The sequence below is a fragment of the Pseudocercospora fijiensis genome (genome assembly GCF_000340215.1).
Source record: "Pseudocercospora fijiensis CIRAD86 unplaced genomic scaffold MYCFIscaffold_1, whole genome shotgun sequence".
Lineage (NCBI taxonomy): Eukaryota > Fungi > Ascomycota > Dothideomycetes > Mycosphaerellales > Mycosphaerellaceae > Pseudocercospora > Pseudocercospora fijiensis.
The window spans coordinates 10,901,331-10,927,908 of record NW_006921532.1 but is presented as its reverse complement, the minus strand read 5'-3'; the positions used below and the strand labels follow the sequence as shown (position 1 = coordinate 10,927,908).

The 26,578-nt window shown below is 48.9% G+C and overlaps 12 protein-coding genes across 12 annotated transcripts; 8 read left to right on the top strand and 4 right to left on the bottom strand.

The window, feature by feature from the left end:
* Positions 1-6,691: 6,691 nt before the first annotated feature.
* Positions 6,692-8,547, bottom strand: MYCFIDRAFT_49125 (uncharacterized protein). The gene is made up of 2 exons (XM_007921876.1): positions 8,392-8,547; positions 6,692-8,335 (listed from the first exon to the last, which is right to left on the bottom strand). Exons 1-2 carry the CDS (start codon positions 8,538-8,540, stop codon positions 7,939-7,941), a joined length of 546 nt encoding a protein of 181 aa, XP_007920067.1. The 5' UTR covers positions 8,541-8,547; the 3' UTR covers positions 6,692-7,938.
* On the top strand, positions 6,692-8,547 carry MYCFIDRAFT_181585 (uncharacterized protein). Its single transcript, XM_007923947.1, has 2 exons — positions 6,692-8,335; positions 8,392-8,547. The coding sequence occupies exon 1, from the start codon at positions 6,997-6,999 to the stop codon at positions 7,702-7,704; it is 708 nt and encodes a 235-aa protein (XP_007922138.1). The 5' UTR covers positions 6,692-6,996; the 3' UTR covers positions 7,705-8,335; positions 8,392-8,547.
* Positions 8,548-8,711: 164 nt separating this feature from the next.
* MYCFIDRAFT_160758 (uncharacterized protein) lies at positions 8,712-9,530 on the top strand (the record flags this gene model as incomplete). The annotated part of the gene is made up of 1 exon (XM_007923946.1): positions 8,712-9,530. A coding segment is annotated over exon 1 (810 nt), but the record flags the coding sequence as incomplete, so codon positions are not given.
* MYCFIDRAFT_210132 (uncharacterized protein) lies at positions 9,516-10,290 on the top strand. The gene has a single exon (XM_007923945.1). It carries the CDS (start codon positions 9,657-9,659, stop codon positions 10,239-10,241), a length of 585 nt encoding a protein of 194 aa, XP_007922136.1. The 5' UTR covers positions 9,516-9,656; the 3' UTR covers positions 10,242-10,290.
* A 76-nt stretch (positions 10,291-10,366) lies between these two features.
* Positions 10,367-10,734, bottom strand: MYCFIDRAFT_27469 (uncharacterized protein; the record flags this gene model as incomplete). Its single annotated transcript, XM_007921631.1, has 3 exons — positions 10,367-10,421; positions 10,484-10,566; positions 10,624-10,734. The coding sequence occupies 3 exons, from the start codon at positions 10,732-10,734 to the stop codon at positions 10,367-10,369; spliced, it is 249 nt and encodes an 82-aa protein (XP_007919822.1).
* A 642-nt stretch (positions 10,735-11,376) lies between these two features.
* On the top strand, positions 11,377-11,603 carry MYCFIDRAFT_170995 (uncharacterized protein; the record flags this gene model as incomplete). Its single annotated transcript, XM_007923944.1, has 2 exons — positions 11,377-11,402; positions 11,441-11,603. The coding sequence occupies 2 exons, from the start codon at positions 11,377-11,379 to the stop codon at positions 11,601-11,603; spliced, it is 189 nt and encodes a 62-aa protein (XP_007922135.1).
* Positions 11,604-11,991: 388 nt separating this feature from the next.
* On the bottom strand, positions 11,992-14,180 carry MYCFIDRAFT_27638 (glycoside hydrolase family 16 protein; the record flags this gene model as incomplete). Its single annotated transcript, XM_007921638.1, has 3 exons — positions 11,992-12,112; positions 12,170-13,441; positions 13,492-14,180. The coding sequence occupies 3 exons, from the start codon at positions 14,178-14,180 to the stop codon at positions 11,992-11,994; spliced, it is 2,082 nt and encodes a 693-aa protein (XP_007919829.1).
* Positions 14,181-15,131: 951 nt separating this feature from the next.
* MYCFIDRAFT_26269 (uncharacterized protein) lies at positions 15,132-16,568 on the top strand (the record flags this gene model as incomplete). Its single annotated transcript, XM_007921551.1, has 2 exons — positions 15,132-15,351; positions 15,382-16,568. The coding sequence occupies 2 exons, from the start codon at positions 15,132-15,134 to the stop codon at positions 16,566-16,568; spliced, it is 1,407 nt and encodes a 468-aa protein (XP_007919742.1).
* A 213-nt stretch (positions 16,569-16,781) lies between these two features.
* MYCFIDRAFT_55934 (uncharacterized protein) lies at positions 16,782-19,704 on the top strand. Its single transcript, XM_007922006.1, has one exon. The coding sequence runs from the start codon at positions 17,015-17,017 to the stop codon at positions 19,664-19,666; it is 2,652 nt and encodes an 883-aa protein (XP_007920197.1). The 5' UTR covers positions 16,782-17,014; the 3' UTR covers positions 19,667-19,704.
* Positions 19,705-19,848: 144 nt separating this feature from the next.
* On the top strand, positions 19,849-20,970 carry MYCFIDRAFT_49121 (uncharacterized protein). Its single transcript, XM_007921875.1, has 4 exons — positions 19,849-19,896; positions 19,979-20,005; positions 20,067-20,135; positions 20,197-20,970. Exons 2-4 carry the CDS (start codon positions 20,001-20,003, stop codon positions 20,723-20,725), a joined length of 603 nt encoding a protein of 200 aa, XP_007920066.1. The 5' UTR covers positions 19,849-19,896; positions 19,979-20,000; the 3' UTR covers positions 20,726-20,970.
* Positions 20,971-21,397: 427 nt separating this feature from the next.
* On the top strand, positions 21,398-26,433 carry MYCFIDRAFT_86408 (uncharacterized protein; the record flags this gene model as incomplete). Its single annotated transcript, XM_007922490.1, has 1 exon — positions 21,398-26,433. One exon carries the CDS (start codon positions 21,398-21,400, stop codon positions 25,415-25,417), a length of 4,020 nt encoding a protein of 1,339 aa, XP_007920681.1. The 3' UTR covers positions 25,418-26,433.
* On the bottom strand, positions 24,056-26,433 carry MYCFIDRAFT_160748 (uncharacterized protein). Its single transcript, XM_007923943.1, has one exon. The coding sequence runs from the start codon at positions 26,385-26,387 to the stop codon at positions 25,551-25,553; it is 837 nt and encodes a 278-aa protein (XP_007922134.1). The 5' UTR covers positions 26,388-26,433; the 3' UTR covers positions 24,056-25,550.
* Positions 26,434-26,578: the final 145 nt, after the last annotated feature.

The following is a 26,578-nucleotide window of genomic DNA, read 5'->3' as shown; positions in this document are numbered from 1 at the left end:
CTCTATATCTAGTAGTAGGCTAGCGTACTAGGTATTTATCCCGATTTTACGCCGTTAAAGAAGGATATTAAAACTAAGCTAATTAGCTAGGAGTCTAAATGGGCTAGAACCGTCTAGAAGGATTTAGTCTTCCTAGCTATTCTAGGCTCGGTCGTTCTATATAGAATCCTAGGTTGGCTTATATAAGAGTATAGTACAGATTCTTCCCTAGCTATTCTAGGTTCGATAGAGTAGTTAAGAAAGCTATTATAGAGGCGACAGTTCTAGACCACTTAGGCAACATTACGTAAGCTGCTATAGAGCCTAGGGATTGCTAGACGCCTTATAATTAGCTTTCGAAGGTAGTAGGAAGAAGAAGCTAAAAGAATTAGAGCCGCTAGAGAAGCTAAGAGAGAGGCAGAGCGAGCTATAAAGCGGGCGGAGAGAGATAAGGCAGATAAGTTGCTAGCCGCAGCTAGAATGTCTATATCGCGCTAGGTAGTATCTAAATAAAGCCCCTAATTGCGAGGAAGCGAGCTATTATTCTATTTAGACCTAACTACGCCTTTGTTAATACTAGTTTAATCGCTAGCTAGATCTCCGAAGTCTTAGTACAAAGTTAGACTACTAGTACCGCGGCTAGCACTTGCAGATATAGCGCTAAATGCTTAAAAAGGAAGGAAGCGGAAAGCATTATCTCTAGCAGCTTAAAAGTCGCCTAGAAACCCGCTAGTCGAGCTAGAAGAAGCTATATAGACAGTAAGTCTAAGCGGAAGGAGGAGAAAGGGAAATTAGGCGTCTCTTCGATATTAGATCGGATCTAGTAGTAGATAAGTAGTCTAGGCATATTCGTAGATCGTCTAGAGTCGCGTCGCTTACTAGCGTGTTTTCTAACGTACCGGATAGCTTAGTAGACGTATTTTCCTTGCTTCCTACGCGTAGAATACTTTCCTAATACTATCTACGTAGTCTAAGCGCTTTGCTAATAATAATGTTGTTTGTTTTAATAGTTTAAGTTGTCTAGTAATGTTGTTGTTTGCTAAGACTAGCGTCTTAGTAACCTAGCAATATTAGACGCGCCCCCTAATAATATCGCGATATGCTATATACTAGTAAACATGTCCTAGACGCCGGTTCTAGAGCAATCTAGACGCCGCTAGAGTATAAAGATACGGCCGCCTACTCTCTATATCGCGAAGTTTATCGAATCGACCGTAAACGCCGCTAGATTAGGCTAGATATAGGTCTATCGACATGCTAGTAAAACTAGGAAAAATAAAGAGATCGTTAGTCGATCGCTTCGCTAGAAGGTAGACGAGGTCGTTAGGCAGGCTTCTCGGATAAATCTATTAATGTTAGACTTTATTAAATAGTATGTCTATATAGAAAAGACCCCGGATCTCTCCTAGTAAGCGGAGATAGCGTCTATAAGAGCGAGGAAGTTAGCGAATGTTCTATAGGACCTAGAAGTAGCAAAACGAGTAGCGGCGTAGATTTTAGATAGAACCTAGCTCTATTAGAGTACTCTAAGGAAAGAAATGCGGTTACTAAGCAACTAAACGAAGGTAGGCGAGCTAGTACCTACTTAGACGATTATAGACGCCGTTTAACACTACTAGTAGGAATTTGGCTACTAGAACTGCGATACGCTATCTAAAGATCTAAACTATCGGTATATATAGAAGGCTATAGAGTGCTATACGCCCTAGATAAACAGATTCTTCCGTAGAATCCTCTAGGTACGTTAGATAGCATCGGCGCGGATAATTAATAGGAAGATAGTTATACTTACGTCTGCGCTCGCTAGACACGTTAGTACGCGATCTGCGAATGCAATACCGTACTAGATTAGTATATATCTCTAGTCGCAGGGTACGAAACGTCGTATCTTAAGCATACTAGCAGGTCTAGGGATCTGCGCACTTCTATAGACGATTTACACTATAAATAAGAAGCTGTATAATCTCGCAAAGCGCTAGATTACCTAGTTTAGCTAGGACCCGAGCTGTTATATCGTATTTAACAACTGCGACGCTTATATGCGATCTAGAGAGCATAGATACAGTTAGAAAGACAATCTAATGCACTTTACGACTAGAAAACTATTCAAATCTATTAAAATGCCGCGATCTAGCTTATCTATAGATATACTATACGAGGACTAGAAGCTCTAGCTATACTATATTCTTAGTGTAGATAGAAACAAATACGACGACACTGCTATAAAGATCTCGAGGCACTTTATTGCCTCTAGCATTGCTAGAGTCTACTAGGAAGCGGTTGCGAGGATATATAAGCTCTATAACGAGGATCTAGATTAGTCTAAAGTGCCGGAATTCCCCTAGATGCCCGCTATCGATCGACTAAAGCCCTAGAAGTCTATTTATACGTCTTTATAGCTAATATTTAAAAACGAGGGATCGTATAACGGAACACATAGGGTTCTAGAGTATATTCTAGAAAGCTAGCTACATCTAAAGAGCATAACTAAGCAAGTTGAAAAAAAAGAGCGAGTAAGAGCTATAGTAGCTAAAGTATCTATACCGCCTAAAGCTAGGAGTAGCCGAGTAGCCGAAAGTTAAGCTATTAGGGAGGGAGGAGCTTAGAGACCTAAGGCTAGGTAGGCTAGAGGATCTAAAGCTTCGAAGGCTAGGTATAGTAGAGCACTAAAGGAAAGGTAGGCTAGGCAAGCTAGAGAAGCTAAGGAAGCCGGAGGCTATATAGAAATTCTAGCCGGGAATAGTAGAGGAGCTATAGACATACGTACTAGGTAGACTAAAGCGGCTAAGAGTGCTAAAATTCTTTACTACCGCTCGCTTAATAAAGGATATAATATTCTACTATACAACTAATCTAGATACGTTAGATTAGTTTATAGCGATTAGAAATCTGTTTAGAACGTACGAGTTTTCCGGAAAGACGCTATATAGAACGACGACGAATTCGATAAGTTAATATAGCTGCTACTAATACTAGGACTATTCTATCTAAAAATGTGTCTAATATAGGCTATCTGCAATAACTTTGATAGACTAGATAGTACGGAGAGCAAGTCTACACTTTCTATATACCGCAAATTAATAGAAAGGAAGATCTGCCCTTCCTTTTAGCTACTATATAGCTATCTAGAGCGTCTAGCAATAGACAGCTTTACGGCTCGAATACTAGCATTCCTGTATAAGATCCTAGGTATCTAGAATGCCTCTAGAGAGGAAGTTAGTAAGCTTCTAGGCTAATATAACGTAGAATCCTTCCTTCGCCTAGTCGATAAGATATATAAACTAGCGTTTTCTAAGGCCGCCTAGACCTCCTAGACGACCGATCCCGTAGAAGACCTAGCTAAAGCGAAGTACTGCTAGCAGCCTATTAGATATACGTCCGATAAGCTAGAGAAGAAGAAGAAGAGGAAGCCTATATAGCGCCCGGATTTGCGAGGTAACGAGGAGCGCTAGACGAATATTAGGTTCATCTAGGTTGCTAAGATATATTAACTGCTATACTATGCTATTAAGCACGCTAATATTAGCCTTCTTAGGCGGGTTATCGACCGCTATATCCTTATCTTCTACGCTAGATTATACAAAAACTACGCTTTTATTATACTATAGATAAAGTAGTTATTAGACGGTCTAGCAGCGGATTAGTAGCTTTAGAGGGCAATCCTAGCTAATAGGTTAGTTAATTTTATAGGGAGAGAAGACAGCTAGTTTAAGATTAATCGAGCTAACGAATAGCTGAACTTGTTTCTAAAGAATCTGCTAAATTCTAGGCGAAATAGAGTATTTAGTATCGAGCAGAATCTAGAAGAATATGCCCTTCTAGCCAATTTTACTAGCTATCTACGTAACTAGATAGAGGCTAGGTTTAGTAAGAGAACGGATACGAAACACGCCTTACGAAAGGCGATAGAAGAAATCTACGATCTAGTAAATATCCTGCATTAGGAGACGCTCTAGACTAGGCTCCAGGTTCTAGAATATTAGGAATTTCCTTTCTACGCTATGGATTTGATTATAACTAGCGTTACGAATCTTATAAAGGAGGTTAATAGCGTATCTAGATTAGACAGATTCAACGAGAACGTCGTCTAGCAGCGGGAAAGACTTGTTAGACCCGATTAGGCACTTTATAATATCGAAGGTGCCCTCCTAGATCCTCTAGATAACCCTAGTCTAGAGCGCTTTGCAGAGACTAATCTTATGCCCGGTCTAATAGGCCTAGCAAACGATAGAAGCGATCTCGATCGAGATAAAGAGCTAGAACTACGTAAACTAGAAGGAGAGTCCTTAGAAGAACCGGGTTTAACGGGGAGCTTTCAGTTATTTATCTAAAGCTCTAGACTTTTAATAATCATTCCCTAATAACCTGCTCCTCTCGGGGCGAATACCCTGCTATTATCTAGCAAATCTAGATATTATCTTATCGCCGCTAGCGCTCTCCGCAAGCTTAGATTGCCTTTAGATCGTTACTAGCGCCTTCCGCTAGCTCCTTTACTTATCCCCTTACTAGTTTTAATTAGGCGCGCACGTACACCGCCGCCTAACCTATCTAATAGCGCGAAGCTTACCTAGATACGTTATACTACCCCTTTACGCCGCCGCCGCTACCTAGTAGCTGCCCTTACCGGTTAGGCGGTTAGGTACACTTCTAGTATTCTTAAGGAACCTTAAATTCGATTATTAACCCTCTCTTCTTTCTACTACTACTAACTAACCTTTAGTATAGTTAGTTATTATTAGCCTTCTTAGATACCTTTTTAGACTGTCCCTCTAGCCTCTATACTATTATAGCTACTTTAGAAGCTTTAGTAGCGCTCTAGTCGCGCTAGTACCTAACACTTCTTTAAGACTTTGAGTTTTTAAAGTATCTCTACTTCTATTCGTAAGTTTAAGCTACCTAAAGGGCTATCTAACGGCTTAGTCTACCTTAACTTTTTTAGAGATAAGCTAATCTATTACTAGCAAGTTGTTACTATACCTCCGAAGGCTTCCTCTTCTTTAGCTACTCTAGCTACCCTATACGTCCCTCTAGTTAAGCTAGCCTGTCTACCTAATCTAGACTATAGCGGTAGGATAAAAGATAAGAACTAGCGGCGGCTCTTCGATACTATCTAGGACGACTAGTTTAGTAAGGCGACCGTCAGCTTTAACGACAAGGACGAGTACTACGAGTTCTATAAGCGCTAGATTAGAGCCTAGTAGGGCTGTCGAACCCGCTAGGTTAGCATTTAGGCTATTAAGGCGCTAAATGCTATACTTCCGAAGAATGGTCCGAACGGCCTAAAGCTAAATCTAACGATCGCTAACGTCTATTAGATATTAGATAAAAACTACAAGATTAAGCCTCGCTCTACTATATATACTAGAATCTTCGTCTCTAAGTAGGGTACTACCTTTAAGACCTATACCTTAGTCTACCGTCTAGCTTGTCTAGTAATATACTACTACTAGGGCTGCTATATGCCTACGGCAGATCCTACGGGCGATCTCTACTTATAAGACTAGATAACGCCTAAAGCCCGCTATATAGCCTATAGCACTAAGATAGAGCCGAAGAACAATCTCTTTATCGAGTGCCCTTATATCCGGATAGCTAAGGAGCCTAGCGACGATAAGGAGGAGATAGACTTTATTTAGAAGCGCGGCTGTCTAAACTGCGTAAACCTAGGTAGCATTACTAGATACTCTAATTCTACCGTCTTCGGCGTCCCGAAGGTTAAATATACGGCTCTAAGTAGCCGCAAGCATAACTCTAAGACTAAGTAGGAGGGGAGGTTTATAAGGGCGCTAGTCGCGCCCTTTAATATGTCTAGTATATTAGATACTATCTCCTCTACTAACCTTAATCGCGTACGCGATCTACCGCGTCTAGCGAGCCTAGTAGATCTAGTACCTACTCTCTATCCGAGGGAGATAGGTTTTATTAACCTACTAGACTCCTTAGTTAACTACTAGAAGGAGCGCACTTTAATAATAATAGTTCCTATAGCTATTAATTTAGACGATAGTAGCCCTAGAGTCCTTAGACGCCTTAAGTATACTTTTAATAAAGCTTCTTAGGACTGCTTAGCCCTTATTAAGCAGTGTAAGCTAGATCAGTCTAGAGAAGATACTAATAAGCTAGACTATTAGCGTAATAGTTCTAGCGATATAATAGCGATATGCGGTAGTACTAAGAGCGACTAATTAGCGTCTAGTAAGGTTAGGGGTTTCTGTATGCATCTAGGGCTTCTAGGTTTACTGTTCTAGAGTTTATAATGTTTGATTTCTTAGTTTTCTAGCTTAGAGTGCGTGCTTCTAGTGTTTAATTTCTTAACTTTCTAGCTTAGACTATATACTTCTAATCTATCTAAGAGCCCTCTAGGCTTCTAAAAAGCGTTGTTTTCTTAGAAATATACTACTCTCTACTCAAATTTAATTACTAGATGCCCTAGTACCCCCTTATGCCTTTAGTATTAATTTCTACTATAGAGAGGCACTTTTCCGCTATTCTACTTACTAGACACTCTATTAGATAACGTCAGACTTCTTAGAAACACCTATTTTCAGCTGTTTTAATAATGTTCATTATATAGCTAAGATCTATCTACCAGAACCCCCAGATGCTTCCTCAGACTGCCTACGGCATCGCCCCCGAAGGGGAATAGCGTGCCAAGGCGGTCTGTGCACCTGAGACTAAGCAGATCCCGGTCCAAGTTTCCACCACACCTGCACCACTTCTTCCACAGACCTCGAAAGTCCCGCAGCAAGTCATGGCGGACACTGCGGCTACCACCAGCAGTGATGGTCCCGAAGGCGAGACGTCAAATCAGCGTCAGGCGCGTTTGCGCCGCGAAAAGCGACAGAAAAAGATGGCAGAGCAAGGCGAAGACAGACTGGCAAAGATAAAGGCACTGAATGGAGGTGTCGCACCGCCCGATGAAGTGCTCGGAGGACGTAAGAAGGACTGTCGCGCAACCGCAGTGTCACCGACTGACACATTCGTTATATAGCAACCAATGCACCCAAGCCTGCCAGCATGGCCGACGATCCAGAAGAAGTCGACATCAGTCGAGACAACAGTTTCGCAGCCACGCCCACCACAGGCCGACCTCCAAATCCTCAAGAAAATCCATTAGCCGCTGCTATGCTCCAAATGGAGCAAGAACGTCAAGCACAAGGAGGAGGAGCGAATGATGACCCTTTGATGAAAATGATGCAACAAATGATGGGAGGTATGGGAGGAGACCCAAATGATCCTCAGGATCTCCCACCTATGCTCAAAGCCATGATGGGCGCAGCAGGAGCCGGAGCCAAGCAAGAACCTACCGAACCAGCGACATCTTCCGCCTACATCTGGAGAATCGTACATGCGATTTTCGCTTTCGGATTGGCTATATATATCTGTCTATCTTCGACCTTCAACGGTACGAAACTCGCGAGGTCTCAGAATGTGTATACGGAAGAAACTGGGTATGGACTTGGACCGAGACTTTTCATTATCTTTACGTCTGCGGAACTGGTGTTGCAGTCGACGCGGTATTTTGTGGAGAAGGGACAGTTGCAAGGTGGAGGGATGCTTGCGACTGTTGCGAATAGCGGCTTTATTCCGGAGCCTTATGCGAATTACATTCGCGTTTTGGGAAGGTATTTGACGATTGCGAGGACCATCTTTGTTGATGTGATGGTGATCGTCTTCGTGCTGGGTTGCATGGCCTGGTGGCAGGGTATGGCCATTGAGGCGTAGCATGGCCGTGAGCCTCTGAGCGATGCGAATACTGTACAGCATGATACACCTTTCCTTCTCGCCATGCTCAGTTATCATTCCTCTCCCATTCCTCGCTGCGCTGCAGAGCGAATCATCTCATGAGCCTGACCAACCCTGCGTTTCGTGCACCTCGTTTCCATGCCATCCATTCCCGCACAACGTAGCAGCTGTAGCGTCGTCTTCCAGTCCTAATTCCTTTCACAAAGTCCCTTCTCATACCTCCTGGGAAGCAACTTCACCCCTAGCCTGCCCAAGCAACTGCTTTTCCCTCTTGGCCCTAGCCCGAACCTCCTGACTCAATTTACTATCCTTTTCACTCCTCGCCCTCTGTTCCTCCAATTTCCGCATCTCTTCCAAATCCTTGGGCGTAGGTTCCACAGGATAAGCTTTTGTCAGTCGTACCACGGCATCGAGGATTTCCGAGGATGTGTAGTTTTTCATGTCGATAGTTTCTATCCTTTCTTCAGGAGGTTCTGAGGAGGAGGGTGACGAATTTGAGAAGTGTATTGACATTACGGCTGGATCCTCTTGGAGGGCTGTTCGGTCTACTGTCATGGATACGGATGGATTGTGGTATTTTAGACGGACGAGTTCGTGGCGCCAGAATTTTCTATAACTGATCAGAATGTGATCTTTGGAGTAAAATTCATGTTTCGTTACACATACTTTGGTCCCATATGGCCTTGGTTCATCCGCGGCGCAAATCGCATATTTATTCGTTTCACTTCTTTCGGTAATATGAGGGCGCCGGAGCCTATGCGTATTTCCAGCAGGCGCGTCTGCAGTTTGCGCATTCGCTGCGATAACGAGACCATGTTTGCGGTTTGTGAGGGAATAAATGGAGAATTGATCGATCAATGTCAATAGGGAGTGGGAGGACCAGATCGATGTATGGCTTGTCTCAGTGCTCAGCCGGCGGAGAAAGCAGCTCTCCCGAAACACAACTTTGGGAGATGCTGTGCATTACCACCAACCATCTCCATCCACTACTGACCATGGCCGCGCTGCTGCGCCGTCAGACAACATCGCAGGCGCTGTGTCAATGCCAGCGAGCCTTTTCGACGTCAGCTCCGCGTGCCGTTTCTTTGCAATGGGACAAGAACCATCCTGAAGCATTGAAAGATGCTCTACCAGAATATCCCTACGGTCCCACGCGATGGTACAAGCAGTCTGCGAAAGGGCTGTATGGCGGCCAAAGAGTTCAGTTCGGAAATAATGTCAGCGAAAAATTCAAGACCAAGACCCGTCGAAGATGGAACCCGAACATTGTCACGAAGCGACTGTGGAGCAGCGCTCTGAACCGCCATGTCCAGATCCGCGTCACTACTAGGGTGCTGAGGACGATCGACAAGCTCGGAGGTCTTGACGAGTATCTACTGGGCGAAAAGGAGATGCGCATAAGAGAGCTGGGAGAATCGGGGTGGTGGCTGCGGTGGGCGATTATGCAGACTCCAGCTATCAAGAAAAGATTCAGAGACGAAAGAGCAGCTCTGGGGTTGCCTGAAGATCCTGAAATGACCGAAGCTGTGGAAGAAGGCGTCGAGGTTTCCTCGGCAGAAGAGGATGCGGAAGAGATTGAGACTGAGCCTGTGGTGCTTGACGATACATTCAAGATTGAGCACAACCCTGACTTGCCACCTTTGAAGTTCAGAGTGGAACCGAGGAAGCATGTTATGTTGACAGACAAAGGTTGGGTGCGAACCAGACCGTCCAAGGAGCGCTGGGTCAACATGGCCAAAGACCGAATTGCAAACTCCCATATGTTCGCGACTTGGAAATCGGACCGGGTTCAGAAAGTCAAGGACAAGCTTGAGAAGGAGCAAGAGCGGGCGAACAAGCCACGATATGATAAGCTCACCAGAAAAATCAGCCGCTTACAACATTTGGAACGGTTTCGTCTCGAGGGCGGAGAGCTTGGGAGACTTCTCGAAATGATTGAAGATATTCAAAGACGACGTCTGATCAACCTTCTGAACCTGGAGGAGTATGATGAATTGCAACGACAAATCAAGGAAGTCATAAGTTTGCAAGCCTCAGACATGAAAGCAGCACGAGCTCAGCGCCAGTCGCTGGAGAGATGGTTGGCTTCCGTGTTCACCAATCACGAAGAAGCGAACTCACCAACCGATGCCGACGACGAGCTCAACACTAAGACACATCGCGATGAAGATGTGGAAGCAAACATTAACACCATCAAGGCAAAGATCAGAGACGAAAAATACGACAGAGCGTGGAAGCGCACCCACGAGAGAAACAGCCAAGCTATTCAATCGTTGAAGCTGGAACTCAAACGCATGGGAGCTCCAGATGTCATTTTGACGGAAAAGGAACAAGGCAGGGTTTTGGAACATGTCAAGAAGGCTTTGACTAAAGAGTTCACCAAGCGTGTCACGATGAAGTATGAGCATGAGAAGATGCAGCATGATGAGGGTGTCATGGCGAGGAGGATTGCGAGGAAGGCGAAGAAGGCTGCGATTGAGGGAGGCCAGGGTGTTAATGAAACCGCAGCAGCATAATTTATATCATCACTGCAGTGGGCAACAAATTGACTGTCTTGGGTCACTTACATCAGACCTCAGTGTCCCGAATCTCATATCTCATACCCCCAGCCCATCATCTCTCTTTCCCCTCCCCGTTTTACTCAACCATGAGTAACTTTCCTCACAGTCCCATCCTCAGAAGTATGAATATTCAATCTATCCAAAACATCAGCACCCACCCCTTCCTCCCTCCTCCCTTCCATTTCATATCCACTCACCTCTCAGGCTCATGATCCATAGTCATCATATCCCCTTCCTTAACCACACGATGTTGTTTCGGAAGATCCGTTTTCGCAAAAGTCTCCATCAAAAACGTTACTCGTTACTCGTAGGCTGGGAGGGGGAAGGGAAATCTTACAGTTTCATTATGACTCTCCCCGATTTTCTTGCCCGCGAGTTTCGACATCCATTCTGAAGTTTTGTCTCCTGCTCCGTCTTTGGATTGCAGGCCGGGGACTACGAGGGGCATTTTGTTTTTTGGAGGTTGGGAGGTAGGTGGTGGTTTGGAACTTTGGTGGTGGGGGTTGGTGTGGATTGGATTGAAGGAAGAAGAAGGTGTTTTGTGTGAAGAGTTAATGGCAATCGCAGCCAAGTTTATTGAATAATGGTAGAAGCGAGGGATTATGACGTAGATGTTGACAATCGTGGTGCCTGGCTGGAAAGCAAAGCAAGCAAGCGAGCTTGCTGTCACATGCTCTTTTGTTAGGATAGCAACTTTAAATACGCTACAAGTCCCTTCCCTCTACGCTATTATAGCCGTCTTTGCGATCTAACCTCGAGAATTATAGGGTCGGGAGTTTCATCCTAATCTAATTCGGGAAGTTAGTAGATGGGTAGAGGTAGAAACGCCGGATTAAAATTCTATTACCGCAGGAAAATTAAAAGGTAAAACCGGGCAAGTTATATAAGAGCACTTCTTTCGATTTCAATTCCGCCGCCCTACATCTCTATAAAACTGTCCGGCCGCCGCGCACTCATGCATCCAGTCTTCCTCGCGTGTTGCTTCCAACTTTTCCCTACAGTACCTGGCCTTGTTAATCTCTCCTTCACAGATCCCGTCGTAGCGGGAACAAAAAAACAGACACATCGCAGCTCTAAAGTATATATATGCATGCAAACGAGACCAGCCTTTCTTGCGTTCTTTCTTTCGTCGATTTAAAAATTATCCAGGTCAGGCGAGAATGTTTCCTCTCTGCCTTTCGAAGTACCATGAATCACGCTGTAACAAAATGCTTTATCATCTCAAAAAATGTTGGGTTCCGAAAGACTCCCATGCCCCGAGTGATCATATCCAAGCGCCGAGCTCCAGGTGCATATGCGATGCAAGTGATAGTTTAAAATTCAAAAGTCGTGTGTGCGATGATGATGGTATCTACAATCGAGGGGGTGCCGGTGCGTGCTCGGCGTCGAAATGTACAGCAGCCTTGCTGACATGTGGTGCGTTGTTGAGGTAGGATAATTATCCGGAATTATTTGTCTGGACAGGTGTTTCTGAACCGCGTTCTGTTGTCTCCTTTCTGGTGACGAGCATGTCACAGAGCTCCAGGTCGTTCGTCTAGGTACTCGGCGAGCTGCAAGCGCAGCTCCAGCCGTAAGTGTCGCTCAAAAAATGCAACGCAATGCAATACAAATTCTTTTCGTCATCACCATCTTCAAGCCATGTTCGCGTGAGTGGGCACGTCTGGTGGTCGTTCCCTGCTTAAGCTTCAAGGTCATGAATAGCAACTCATCTTTGCCGCTTCAACTTTGCAGATTGAGGGGCTGATCTTTTCTTCTTGTCGTGGAAGTTCTCAGCCTTGCAGCCGTGCATGAACGAGTTTTGTGGGAATGTGTAGTCCGCTTGCTCCCTGAAAGTTGTTGTGTTAGCTAGCGGCACTCTTCAATACCACTTCTTTATCACTTACCAGTGCGTGATGTTGATGTTGGCATAAGGCTCCGGATGCGATGCGATGTAGTTTGTGGTCGGATATCCTTCCGGATCACATGTCATCTCGTCTCCATCTTGCTGGTAGATGCGGATGTAGTCAATCCGCATCGTCGCCGGAAGCAGAGGCATTATACCAGTCAAGTTGATGGCAGAGAAGCCATTACTCATACCGAAATTTGCAATGATCGTCATCGGCTCTTCTGGAATGATTCTCTGACCGACGTTGCCATTGGGGCCGACCGACTTTCCAAAGATCTTCCAGGTTGGATTGTCACCCACGTACCAGGTGATGTACCCATTCGCACCCGGCTCGTACTCAAACGCGTAGATCTGGTATGCCTTTCCATCATACCAGTCATTGTTCAATGCCGACAGGCCAGAAATGGCTTGTTGATACGGACCACCCTGGTATGAATTTGCTTCGGTGATTCGGTGATCGTAGATCTCCATCCAGTCGGCTTGTGGTTGATACCACACATCGAAAGGAGCGACCTGAAATGACTGCGATGCAGCACCAATGCCAGCGCCTGGCGCTAGGAACTCGACTGACGCTTCAATAGCATCAATTTCTGGTGCGCTCCTGCTCTTTCCTGGAGAAGGATGGTCTTCGCCAGAACATGTGCAAGCGGGCAGACGCATACCAGGGAGCCAGTTGATTCCGCTTGGATCGGATTGGTTGGGCGTTATTCCTACGTCGCAGACATGGTCGTAACTGTACGGCCACATTCCATCAGTCGTTGCGGCGTAGCCCGGTCTGCCAAGGTTACCCATGGTCCAGAACCCTGGCCAAAAGCCAACTGTGTCTCCACGTCCGGGGAGAGAAATCGAGGCTTCGATATAGCCACCCTTGAAACAAAGCTTGTTCCACGACTGGACCATACCAGAGCGATAGTTCAAGTCGTGATTCTTGAACGCATCAAATTTGAGGTTCAATGTTCCATTGCCCGTTGATGCAGCATCTGGATCATACCATTCGAGATCCATCGTGACACCATACCAGTAGTCCATTGCCTGGAAATAAGGATCATCGCCATCGTAAAATGTGCGTCCGGCTTCATTGAACTCGTCGCTGAAGACCAACTGCTGCTTCTTGCCGTTATCTCCAGTTCTGGTCATGGCATTGGAAGGAGTGTCGGGGTCGATGAGACCAGTGCGCAGGTTTTTCAAAAGAGGGACATCATCGGATAAACAGTCAGGGTCGGAAGAACACGAGTTTCCACCAGGGTTGATTTTGTTTTGCACGAATGTTCTGCAGAATTGATCAGTCGCTGGACTAGGGCGAGAGTGATTTGCACTTACAATATGGGGTAGCCAATGAAGAGAATGAGCAGTCCAAGGGTGATTAAGGCCAAACTGCCCACATTCATGAGACCTCTTTTGCTGAACAGATCTGCACAGCTCAGCTTGTCCGGAGGGTCATTTGGGTCTGGATTGTGCAGATAATCGTCCTTTTCTACATCCTCAGGAAATAGCAAGAGCCCTGCCGAAGGTAAAATGTTAAACTTTTCGCTGACAGTCTGAGTGTTGACATTGGCGTCGTCGCTGCCGGCTCTTGAAGGAGCGCGGGAATCGTCGAATGGCGAGGCAAATGGACCGGCATATCTGCTGTCTCTGCTGCCCGCACTTTCTGATGACCACGATGTTCTTCGGCTGTTGTAGCCTCCCGGAGATATGGGTGAGCGTAGCGGGCTGTCATCGTCCCTGAATCGTCTTGTGTTTACTTTTCGAGGCGGTAGTAAAAGCTCTGCAGATTCAGCTGGCGCTGCTGAATGGTAAAGTGAATGGCCGCTGGGAGCGGTTCTCAATGACGGCGCAGTGCCAGGGCGACTGGGCTGTGTGAGAGATCGCGACGAAGGCTGGCGTGTGGAAGCAGGACGAGTTGTGCTGTCTGGACTCGCGCTCGATGCCAGCTGCAGCAGGTCATGGTTGCCTGAATTCAGACGTATGTGTGGCGGGTTGTGCCGTGGTGGAGGAGAGTCTCCATCCATGATTGCACGAGGGGTGGGCGTGTGCGGCGATGGCGGCGATGCTGGAATGGGCGGCGCAGTGTACACGCGTGTGCGCCGAAGAGTCGATGTCGAAATGGAGTGGTGAAGGAGTGTCGGGGCGCTCGGCGTGAGTGGTGAGTGGACCTGCCACCTGCCACCGCGCTCTCTGCTGTCTTGTGTGGTGTCCTTTGGAAACGAGCGTCGGTGAGAGGCGGTCTGCGGTCTGTCGATGGGGAGGGGAGGGGAGGAGAAAGACAGTAGCAAAGCAAAGCGCAGTGGCAGCAGAGTGCGTCGGAGAGTGCGAAAAGCAAGCTAGGTAGATTCTATGTCCAGGGGCTTGTCCCCACCCATGGCCGTTTCTGCACGGCTTGTTGATACGCAGATAACTCGCAGAATAGCGCAACCGATGCTGAACCGCTATTTGTGCCATGCCATGCCATGCACACACACTCTTCACTCTGTCATCACGAGGATTATTTATTATCCGGCCTGCTGCCATTGATGATGCCCGGAGTCAGAGCTGGCAGCCATTCGGCAGGGGGCAAAACGATGCTGGCGCGTTTATGTCGTCACTCGTCACAATTCTGAACACCGTCTGCGCACTCTGCCATCTCATCTCAACTCAACGCTTGCGGCTTCTTTGCCCACTTGGCAGGCTAAGTTCTCCACGCGTGCACATGGTGCAACATCACCACGCGCCTTGCCTTGCCTTGCCCAGAACTCATGGTGCAGTGGTGGGATCAGGCACAGCAGCCTGCATTCGTCCACTGCAGGTACAGTAATAATAAGCTCTGCTAAGTCTGCTGACTGTACAATCCACACCATGCTACACGGCTAGAGGCTAGAGCGTCCCGAAGCGCGGCAAGCATTTTCGTTCCAACTCACGTGCGCTTGGAAAACAGCCCTTCGACATCGAACGCCCAGCCACTGAATTACTGTCGGAAGCGCAGCATGGAGGAGGACCGCGCGATCGCAGACCTGGGGCCCGACGTCTCTACAGTAACCGAAGACACTATCAACGCCGACACCGAATCTATACCGAAAGCACCAAAGCGACGATTCATCGGCAGAAAGGCAGCGCATGCAAAAGCCTCAGCTGGAGCGGAAGCCAGCAATGGCTCCATCGAGGAGACCGGCGCAGTGCAGGGTGCAGTCTCAACTATGATCTCGTGTTGCACAGTCAAGCTGACGTGAGCTACAGTTGCGCCTAGGAGGCGGCCAGCTCGTGCCTTGAACAATGTGCCAGACGACATTCTCCATGATAAAGACATCAATGATGCTATTGCATTGCTGCCGAAGAATTACAACTTCGAGCTGCACAAGACCATCCACAGGATACGCACTTCGGGCGCGAAGAAGATCGCTCTCCAGATGCCCGAAGGACTTCTGCTCTTTGCCACCACCATCTCTGACATCCTGACACAGTTCTGTCCGGGTGCAAGCACGCTCATTATGGGCGACGTGACCTACGGAGCCTGCTGCATCGATGACTACACCGCTCGAGCATTAGGCTGTGACATGCTCGTTCACTACGCTCACTCGTGTCTGATCCCCGTCAACGTGACCAAGATCCAGACACTCTACGTGTTTGTCGATATTCAAATCGATCTCGAACACTTGCTCGCTACTATCGAGCGTAACTTCAAGCCAGGCAGCACCATCGCCATGGTAGGTACCATTCAGTTCAATGCTACGCTACACGGTACTTCTCAGCAGCTGCGGAGTGCAGGATACAACATCATTGTGCCGCAGATTATGCCACTTTCAAAAGGCGAAATCTTAGGCTGTACCTCACCTCACCTGACCAAGGAGCAAGCCGTGGACCTCATATTGTATCTCGGCGATGGTCGATTCCATCTGGAGAGCGCTATGATTCACAACCCTTCAATACCTGCATATCGGTATGATCCTTACTCACGGCGACTGACACACGAGACCTACGATCACGACACCTTGCTCAGCGATCGGTCAAATGCTCTCACTCAGGCGAAGAAGGCTCGCAAATGGGGTCTGATCCTAGGAAGTCTGGGTAGGCAAGGCAATCCACACACAATGACTTTGATCGAGAACCACCTCCGCGAGCAAGGTATCACATGGGTCAACTTGCTGCTCAGCGAGATATTCCCCGGCAAGCTTGCCATGATGCCGGATGTGGAATGCTGGGTGCAGGTGGCTTGTCCGCGATTGAGCATAGATTGGGGCTACGCATTTCCACGTCCGCTTTTGACGCCGTATGAGGCCTTAGTTGTACTTGGAGCGCGACAAGGATGGGAACACAGAACGTATCCCATGGATTTCTACGCTAAGGAGGGGCTAGCGAGAGTGAAGCCAGAGGATGTTGCTGTGAGGGATGCTGCTACGACACAGACGGTGCCAAGCGCAGCATAGAAAAGGTGTTTGGAGACGTTATTGACCCAGGCATTTCGTATGCTCAACGAATATAGTTCTCGTATCCATGTTTGTCAACCAAATTGGCCGTCCCTGAATTGTGGATCACAGGGATATCCGCTGTTTCGCGCTGTCGCAATGCCAGGAGCCGGTGGAAGGTGCTTTGCGTCTTTCCCGCTCCGCTCCGCTACAGTAGTACGTACTTGCACAACCAACCAATACGCGATGAGCGCAGCATTATTGATCGTTTGCCATCATTGACTTGGGCACAAAGAACGAAGATGCACACAGCTTAGATCCCTTTGCATTCGGACAGGTGGTAAACGGGACCAGATGTGATCAGACACCGAGAGAATGCTGCAATCGCGCCGATACCATGGAAAGCTGATGAAAGAGCTGCCGTCCACCACAGAGGACCAGCGATACCAGTATTGCCGCTCGTCACAATGCCGCCGACCACCCCCTCGCAGTCGAATATACGAGCTTATGTGCGCTGGAAGGAGCCGACTGTGTACGCAGGAGAGGAGATTGAATGCATCATCACGTTCAAGAACATAGCCAAGCTGTCGAGCCGAAGGAAGGACAATGAAGTCAATGGCAACGGCAACAGTACCACCCATAGCAGGAGGACTTCGCGAGTACTTGGATCAGTTCCGCACAGTAGAAAGAGCTCGGCTCAAGTCAGCAAACCAGTCCCGTTGTCAAGAGCGCCGTCCACCACCGCAGCCAGCACAAAGGGAGGACCTCTTGGCCGGAGCCACCGACCTACGCTCTCCTTGAATGTGGTTTATGCATCTTCAAGAGGAAGCAATGGACCCCCGAGCTCGTACCAGGCGCCAACACCGGGCAGTGCAAAACCCGGCGCAGGTCATGGAAGGAGTGTGTCCATCATGTCAATGGGTAGTGAAGCCGTGAGTGAGGGAAGGACACCCACTGCTCTTCTTGGTAAGAGGCCTGTGAAAGCGCATGGCAGGAGTGCGAGTCTGCAATACACACATACACCAAGCTTGAGCGCGCAATCTCCTGCCACCCTTGGGATGCTCTCGCCGCGTCAACCATCACCTCTCTACGAAGCCACTACACCTACGATAGAAACAGATCCGTCTGGACAAGCGATACCGATCAGACCAGGGCGGAGAAGACCTGGTACTCATTCAACTGGCAATACGCCACAACTTACAAGGCAAAGCAGTCTGAGAAAACATGCAAGTGCGGAAGAGCAAGACAAAAGCAGTTTCAAGGACTTCAAGTTTCCAGCCTCGCCTCCAATGAGCGCAAGCACACTACCGACTGCGGAATCTCAAGCAGCGAATAGACTAAAACTGGGCCGCAGCCCTTCTACAATGCATTCAGGCAAGCGGCAGGTCTCACCGCGACCACCAGAGGCGTGGCAAGCAGGTGGCGCGAGCAGTTTGAATCCCTTATCAAGAGTAATGTCAGAAACATCGCAAGAAGGAACGCCTCGGACCAGCAGCGAGTTCTATGGGATGAGCAATCACAGCGACGAAACTTTGACTTCGGAAATACCATCCCAACAGACCTTTGGCCGCCTACTTCCAAAGTTCTCGCACTCACGACAGGCTTCTCGATCGCCGCAAAACAAACCTGCGGAGCCGGAGACTCTCATGATGGCTTATGCGCAGACGATGGGAAGTTTTACTCTCGATGGTAGTCTTGTCAATGCTGCCCCATTTGAGGAGGTGAAGCGTAAAGGTGTCCAAGGTGGAGGCGGCGTAGTAGGGGTCGAACGGTCGAAGCGCTCGTCTGGCCTGTTTGGCGCTCTTGGCTGGGGTAATATTGGCGAGTCTCTAGGTGGATTACTGGGCGGCGATGAGATGAGCTCGATGGCGCAGATGAAGGCCAGCGCTGGTTCAAAAACAATACCTCTGCTTTCAACACCGCAAAGCTTGCTCTTCGTGGACCTTCGCCTCGCACCTGGTGAAAGTAGAAGCTACAGCTATCGATTCTCGTTGCCCAGAGGCTTGCCGCCGAGCCACCGAGGAAGGGCAATCAAGGTTGCGTATTATCTGGCACTTAGTGTGCAAAGGCCAGAAGGGCAGCAAGTGAAAAGTGTTGAAGTACCTTTTCGCGTGCTTGGCAGCTACGACAGTCGGGGTGATCTGCTTGGTCACGACCTGATGTCGCCCTACGTGCTGTTACGAGATGCCGCGCAAACGATGAGCGTGCTGCCTGATCCCAACACACCAGATGGGAGGCCGCAGTTTCAATCTACGAAAGAGCCAAAGAGCAAGAAGAACCCAAAGCAGGGTCTAGAGGACTTTTTACGCTACACGGAGAGGCTACTTGAGCGGGCTGTCGACGAGAACGGCATACTCCTTTCGCCGACTTCACCTGCGTCTCCAGCATCACCCAGCCTCTCGAGGCACAGCAACATGATCGAGACACCTCCAGCCAATATCAGAGAGGCGATTGATTTCGCAATTTTGCGATCGAATCTAGTCGACAGCAACGGCAATCCACGGCAATCTGGCTCTCAGAGCGCAAATCGTTTCAACATTGCTAGATCAGGCGAGCCTGTCGCGGTCCTGACTATTCTGCGACCTGCTTACAGGATCGGCGAAGCTGTGACGGGCACCCTCGATTTCACTGCACCTTCAACTGCAGCAGACGCCGAACAACAAGCCCCAACCTATTCAGTCCTCATCGAGCTCGAATCAGCCGAGCATGTTGACCCGTCTCTAGCTCTGCGTAGCGCCAGCTCAATCAATCGTGTCACTCGCAGGGTCTATGCCGCAGCAAGAGAGAACACCATCTTTGCCAGACAGATCAGTTTCAATCTCACGATCCCACCCAGCGCTGTCCCAACATTCGAGACTACAGGTGTCAATCTCAACTGGCGCCTGAAGGTGGAGTTCACCACTCAGCGACATGTGCAAGGACTTGGTATTGAAGGCAATGGTGGTAGCGACGAGGAGCACGATCTTTTCGAAGAATTCGGCAGTGATGAGAGAGGCACGGTATTTGTTGGTAAAGAGTGGCTGCCAGCTGATACGTTTGAGATTGCTGTGCCTTTGAAAGTGTATGGATCTGTGGGCATTGATAGTATGAGCGCAGAAAGTGAGCCTCTACTTGTGTAGATCTAGAAATCGAAGTAAGCTGTTCGAAAGACACCCTCAATTAGGCTTTGATGCGGACGGTCTTCCCACTAGTGCCCATCGTGAAGCAGCGAATCAAGCGCAAGATCAAAATGCAACTCTTGGCATTTGTGCGGACCTGGCTTTCTGCAGACCTTGACAATCTCGAATTCCACGACGACACTCGACATCGCCCAACACACCCAGCGCACCCGGTGAAGACCAGTCAATCAGTACGTACATACATACCACAGCGACTTGGAAATGCTTGCAGTCTACATCCTGTCAGACAGTCCACTAACGTTTCTCCCACAGACACTTCACCAACACCGCAATCATGGGGTACATTCTATACCAATACCCTCCATTCCCTACTCCAGAACACACGCTGACCATTTCCCAGTATCTCTCGTGACTCCCGTCACAAGCGCAGCGCCTCTGGTGCTAAGCGCGCATACTATCGCAAGAAGAGGTATGCATAACCCGAAATGTCTCCTGCCACACCGCATCATTTATTGATGTGATGAGAACAGAGCTTTCGAGAAGGGCCGCCAGCCAGCCAACACCCGTATTGGCGCCAAGCGTGTCCACCTCGTCCGCACCCGTGGCGGCAACCGCAAATTCCGCGCCCTCCGTATCGACTCCGGTAACTTCTCCTGGGGCAGCGAGGGTATCGCCCGCAAGGTCCGCGTCATCGGTGTAGCTTTCCACCCTTCCAACAACGAGCTCGTCCGTACCAACACCCTTACCAAGTCCGCCATCATCCAGGTCGATGCTGCGCCTTTCCGTCAGTGGTATGAGGCTCATTACGGTCAGCCATTGGGTCGTAGACGCCAGGCGAAGACTGAGACCGAGGAGGTGAAGAAGAGCAAGAGTGTGGAGAAGAAGCAGCAGGAGCGCCACAAGGCTCTTGGAAAGGTCGAGGCTGCTCTTGAGCGTCAGTTTGAGGCTGGCCGTCTTTATGCTGTGGTTGCTAGCCGTCCCGGTCAGTCTGGTCGTGTGGATGGGTACATTCTGGAGGGCGAGGAGCTTGCATTCTACCAGCGTGCCATCAGGAAGTAGAGTGGCTTTGTCATCTCTACTGCTGCTTCCTGTACCTGGCGGGCGGCGTTTGGGCATGGCCGGGGAGTCGATGCATTTGAGCTACCACTACTACTGGCAGGGAATGGAATGGAACAATGGGCAAGAGCTGCAAGTTTCGTGTCTTTCCGCTGTGGAGTTGAGAAAAGTACGATGCAGCTTTGTTCGTGTCTAGAATACGAAGGCAATGCAAAATGCTATGAAGGGAACTACTTATGATTGTTATGCTGCCACTGGATCTTTCCATTGCTCCTCACCACATTCATGCCGTTTTTGATCCTTTCAAGGATTCTACTGCAATCGTCATCTTCCTCATACAGGATCAGGAATGTTTCAAAGGCTTCTAAATTAGTCTTGTGGTCTACGGCCGCCTCCCGTCTCTTCAAGGTTTCGGACATGCACATATAGACCTGGTGGCATCGACGCGCGTGAACACTGAAAGGTGGCTCCGAGGCAGGAGGCAAAATGCGACCAATTGAAAATCGACTATTCTATGTGGAAAGCGGAGGTGGTGGTGGATGTGGCTGAATAAGCGTGCTACCACTCTGCCTTGCCAGTGTAAAACTACTGTCGTTACCTGTCCTTTCCGTCGCTGTCAATCGCTTGCGGAGTGTTAGATGGTGAGGATGCTGGCCTGCTCAAGATAACGTTTACATGGGTCGTGCGGCGATGGACGAGCCCAGCGCTCTCCAACACATCTGGAGCAAGCATGTTGCACAACCAGCAGCGTCGTGCTACCAGCGCTATTTCGTGGAGCTCATCCTCCGCCAGAAACCTCTTCCGCCCTCCAAAGATGGTCGATACGTACCTCTTCGCGCCACGCACGATGCCCCGCCTATCGACGAACGACGAAGTCATGGCCACGGCTTCATATCCAACACGATCCGATCTTCGAGATACACGATCTGGGATTTCCTGCCGAAACAGATCATTTGGCAGGCGACGCGATTGTCGAATTTCTACTTCATTTGCATAGGTGTTCCTCAGACCATTCCTGGACTTTCTACCACTGGAAATTATACTACCATCTTACCGCTTACGTTCTTTATCTTGTTAACGGTGCTGAAGGAGGGATATGATGATTTCAAGAGGCATCGTATGGATAAGGTGGAGAATAATTATTTTGCGAAAGTGTTGCGATTGAAGGGTAGTGCTGAGGGTACGGAGCATGTGGTGCCGACCAGCATGTTCGCACGCATGCTTTCAAGAGCGCTGGCAGTGAGCTCGAAGTCTGAAGCTCCGCGAATTGTGGAAGAGAAGGAGAATGATGACGATGATGAGTTATTTGGCTGGTCGGACACCAGATGGCACGATATCAAAGTCGGAGACATCTTGAAACTCAAGCGTGACGATGCAATTCCCGCAGACATTGTGCTATTGTACAGTGACGGCGAGAATGGCGTTGCGTACATTGATACGATGGCTCTGGACGGCGAGACAAACCTCAAGACTAAGCAGGCTCTACCGGATCTGTTGGATATGTGCTCATCGCTGTCATCGCTCAGAGAGGCCAGCGCTGATTTCCATCTCGAGGACCCAAACAAAAATCTTTACGATTTCTATGGCAAGGTTAATATCAAGGGAAAGTCACTACCAATCACGCTCAACGAGGTGGTGTTTCGTGGCAGTGTCCTGCGGAACACGGGCTACATTTACGGCTTAGTTGTCAACACCGGTGAGGAGTGCAAGATTCGCATGAATGCGAACCACCATCCGACTGCAAAGAAGCCTCGTCTGGAGAAGTACGCCAACCAGGTTGTCTTGACACTTATATTCTATGTCGTGGTGCTCTCGGTCGGCTGCTCGATTGGCTACATTCTCTGGCATGATCGCTTTGAATCTGGCGCATGGTATCTTAATAATGCTTACCCTGCATTCAAACAGATCATCGTGGGCTTTTTGATCATGTTTAATAATGTCATTCCACTGGCACTCTACGTGTCGCTTGAAATTGTCAAGATTGGTCAGATGCTCATGGTTCAAGGCGATGTTGAGATGTACGACGAGGAATCAAACACACCAATGACCTGTAACACAAATACTATTCTCGAGAATCTGGGCCAGGTCAGCTACATTCTCTCGGACAAGACTGGAACGCTTACAGACAACGTCATGCGATTTCGAGCTATGAGCGTGGCAGGACTAATCTGGACTCATGGAGATCCCACTACGACTGCGCAAGCGGCCGACGACAGCCAAGCCAAAAGTGGCCCCGATATGCCTGCAATCAGAGTCGAGGAGCGTGAAATCTCACCTGTCCCTCAAAGCCGAATATCACAGACGTTGGGTCGCCCATCCCAGGCGCTGTCTCGTAGACCGTCGGACCGTCGAGAGCCGCCATCTCGGACTACAGCAGAATTGCTTGAGCTCATTGCGAGAGAGTCTACGACGCCCGTAGCACGTCGCGCGAAGGAGTTCATTCTTGGCATGGCAGTCTGTCACACAGCTCTTCCAGAGGTCAAAGACGGCCGCATCAATTTCCAGGCCGCGTCGCCAGACGAAGTCGCGCTGGTTGCTGCGGCACAGGAGTTGGGCTATCTGCTTGTCAATCGATCTTCACAAAAGCTTCAAGTCAAGACAAATACGGGATCTGTCGAGGAGTACGAGATCTTGGATGTGATAGAGTTCAGCTCGAAGCGCAAGCGCATGTCCATTGCAGTTCGCTGCCCGGATGGTCGTATATGGCTTGTATGCAAAGGTGCCGATAGCCACATCATCCCACGACTGCGACAATCTGAGCTCGCTGCTCGAAAGTCCATGGAGGTGAGACGAAGCATGGATATCAGACGCAGTGTGGCTCGAAAGAGCGAGGAGCCTAGAAACAGCTTCGGCGGTCGACCGAGCCTGCAGATGTCGCGAAGTTCCAAAGACATTCGCCGCTCCTTGGCGATCACCAGAGCTACGCTAGAAATCCCCAAGTCGAGCTTCCATAAAGATGTCCGAGATCTTGAGCATATCGATGATTCCGAGCTCTTCACAAGGTGCTTCAAACACATAGACGACTTCGCAACGGACGGCTTGCGAACCTTGCTATACTCTCACAAGTACATCGATGAGCAGGAGTACGCCGTTTGGAGCAAGCTCTATCGCGATGCGTGTACATCGCTCGAAGACCGCCAAGCACAGATTGAAGCTGCAGCCGAGACCGTGGAGCAGAATCTTGATCTTCTGGGTGCTTCAGCCATTGAGGACAAACTTCAGAAGGGTGTGCCTGAGACCATTGATCGCCTGCAAAGGGCGAATATTCGAGTCATGATGCTTACTGGAGACAAGCGGGAGACTGCTATCAACATTGCTCACGCTGCCCGAATTTGTCAACCGGCGTCGCTCATCTACATCTTGGACTCTACCAAAGGCGACCTCCATGGCCAGATGACTGAGATCGTACATGATGGAGACACTCACAGAGTCATTGTCATCGATGGACACTCACTTGGTGTGGTGCAAGCGGATCAGCAGCTCACGCAGCTCTTCTTCACGACTCTCATTGCCAATGTTGACTCTGCCATCGTTTGTCGCGCATCCCCATCGCAAAAGGCCGACATCGTCAAAGGCATTCGTGCTCGCTTGCCTGGCTTGACTTTAGCGATCGGCGATGGAGCCAATGACATTGCCATGATTCAAGCCGCGCATGTTGGTGTCGGCATTTCTGGAAAAGAAGGTCTGCAAGCGGCGCGTGTTGCGGACTATAGCATCGCTCAATTCCGGTTCCTACAGAGACTGCTCCTGGTCCACGGGCGATATCAGTATGTGCGGACTGCAAAATTCGTCCTCCTCACGTTCTGGAAAGAGATGTTCTTCTACATGATGCAAGCTTTGTTTCAGAGATACAACGGATATACGGGCACGTCACTGTATGAGCAATGGTCGCTCACCGTTCTGAACACCTTATTTACTAGCTTGTGCGTCATCGTTCCGGGCATCTTTGAGCAGGATCTACGACCAGAAACTCTTCTCGCCATCCCAGAGCTATACGTGTATGGCCAGAGGAACCAAGGACTCAACCTCACCATGTATGTTGGCTGGATGCTTCATGCGACCGTTAACGGGTTGGTAGTGTGGTTCATATGCTGGGCCAATTACGGAAAGTACAATATCATGGGCGACACAGGACTCTTTGCCCTAGGCGATGCGTGCTTCACACTTGGCATCGTCTGGACAAATTGGAAGCTCTTCATGATCGAAACTCACTACAAGACCTTAATCGTCTTCGGCTCCTTCCTCATTACTGTCGGCGGGTGGTTCGCTTGGAACGGCTTCATGAGCGCAATCTACGGCAACAACCTCTCGCCATACGACGTCAAAGGCGGATTCCAGTACGTCTTTGGTCGAGATCCGAATTGGTGGGCTACACTCGTCATCGCTTTCGCTGTTCTGGTCACGATGGAGTTGGCTTATGGTGCTAGTAAAAGGAATCTCATCGCGGCTAGACTCTGGCCGCCTTGGAAATTCACAAAGACTTATCGGAATCAAAATACCAATGCTGAGGATTTGGAGTTGGAGCTTGTGCAAGAGATGGAACGTGATCCGCGGATTCGAGAGAAATTTAGACGTATGGCGATGGGTGACGATGCTATAGATGAGGAGAATCGGCTGCCTATTGATGAGTCGGACGTTTCGAGCGAGGAGGGGGAACGTGGATGGAGGTTTCCGTGTATGAGTTGGAAGGCATGAGTATGCGTATGCGTAACGTGTTAACATGATTTGATGATGTTTGGATGATACCCTTTCGAAGCAGTGCGAGATAGATAGTGGGTCGTATATACATGCATAGATTGAAACAGCACATCAGTCGACTTCAGAGGACCTACTTTCTGTATGTAATCCTAGCCTTCAAAGGCACCAACCCAAACGTCCTCCAAAACTCCCTCGAATCATAACACCTCCCAAGAGCATCCATACTCCTCGGCAAAGCCCTAACACCCTCTTCCCACATCAACTCGTAAACCCATTCCGCCTGTTCACTCGGCCCCTCACCCTCCTCCCTCCCCTCCGCCCACCCAACAAACAACTCCCACCAATCATAAACCACCCCATCCGTCACCAAAAACCTCTGCCCCTTCGCCTTCTCCCACTTCCCCATCGTCGCAACTATCCCCCTCGCAACATCAACTCCATGAATCAAATGCACACTCTTCTTCCCCTTCACTTCAGCTTTCGTCTTCGCTACCCTCGAAACCCAAGTCCGTGGATCTCGATCTCCGCCCCATAAACCTGATAAATTCAACACGCAGTGGTTTAATGACAAAATTTCATCTTCTGCAATCGCACGCGCGTTCGTTTTATCGTAATTTGAAGATCTTGACGTCCAATGTGACGGTTGAGGGATTTGGTATATTCCTGTGGAACCCAGTTGGATGAAGAGATGTGAGGAGGGGGAGGTTTTGTGGTGGGAGGTGTAACCTGAGACTAAAATTTTGGATTGGGAGGTTCCGGTTAGGGGGAATGTTATTAGGATGTTGTGGGCTTTGGGGAGAGAGGTGAAGGATGGGTTGATGGGGTCGAAGGACCATTTTAGGGTTTTGTTGCGGCCGTCGCGGGTTGTGGCGGCGAAGGTTAGGTTTTGGGATTTTAGGAGGGGGATTAAGAAAGTTGAGGTCCAGCCTGCGCCGAGGATTAGGAGGTCGAGGGTTTGGGAGGGCATCTTTTTGGGGTTGAGGAGATGGGTGGAAGTACGACTACATATTGAGTGTGGTTGTTTGGATGTTGTCATAGAAGGCACTGAAGCTTCAAAGTATATTCTCCACGCTGTGGTCCGAGCTCCATCGTCATGAAGTCCTCGACTCCGAGCCCAGTCCTCAATCCCTTCACTAACGCAATAATCAACAATGGCCC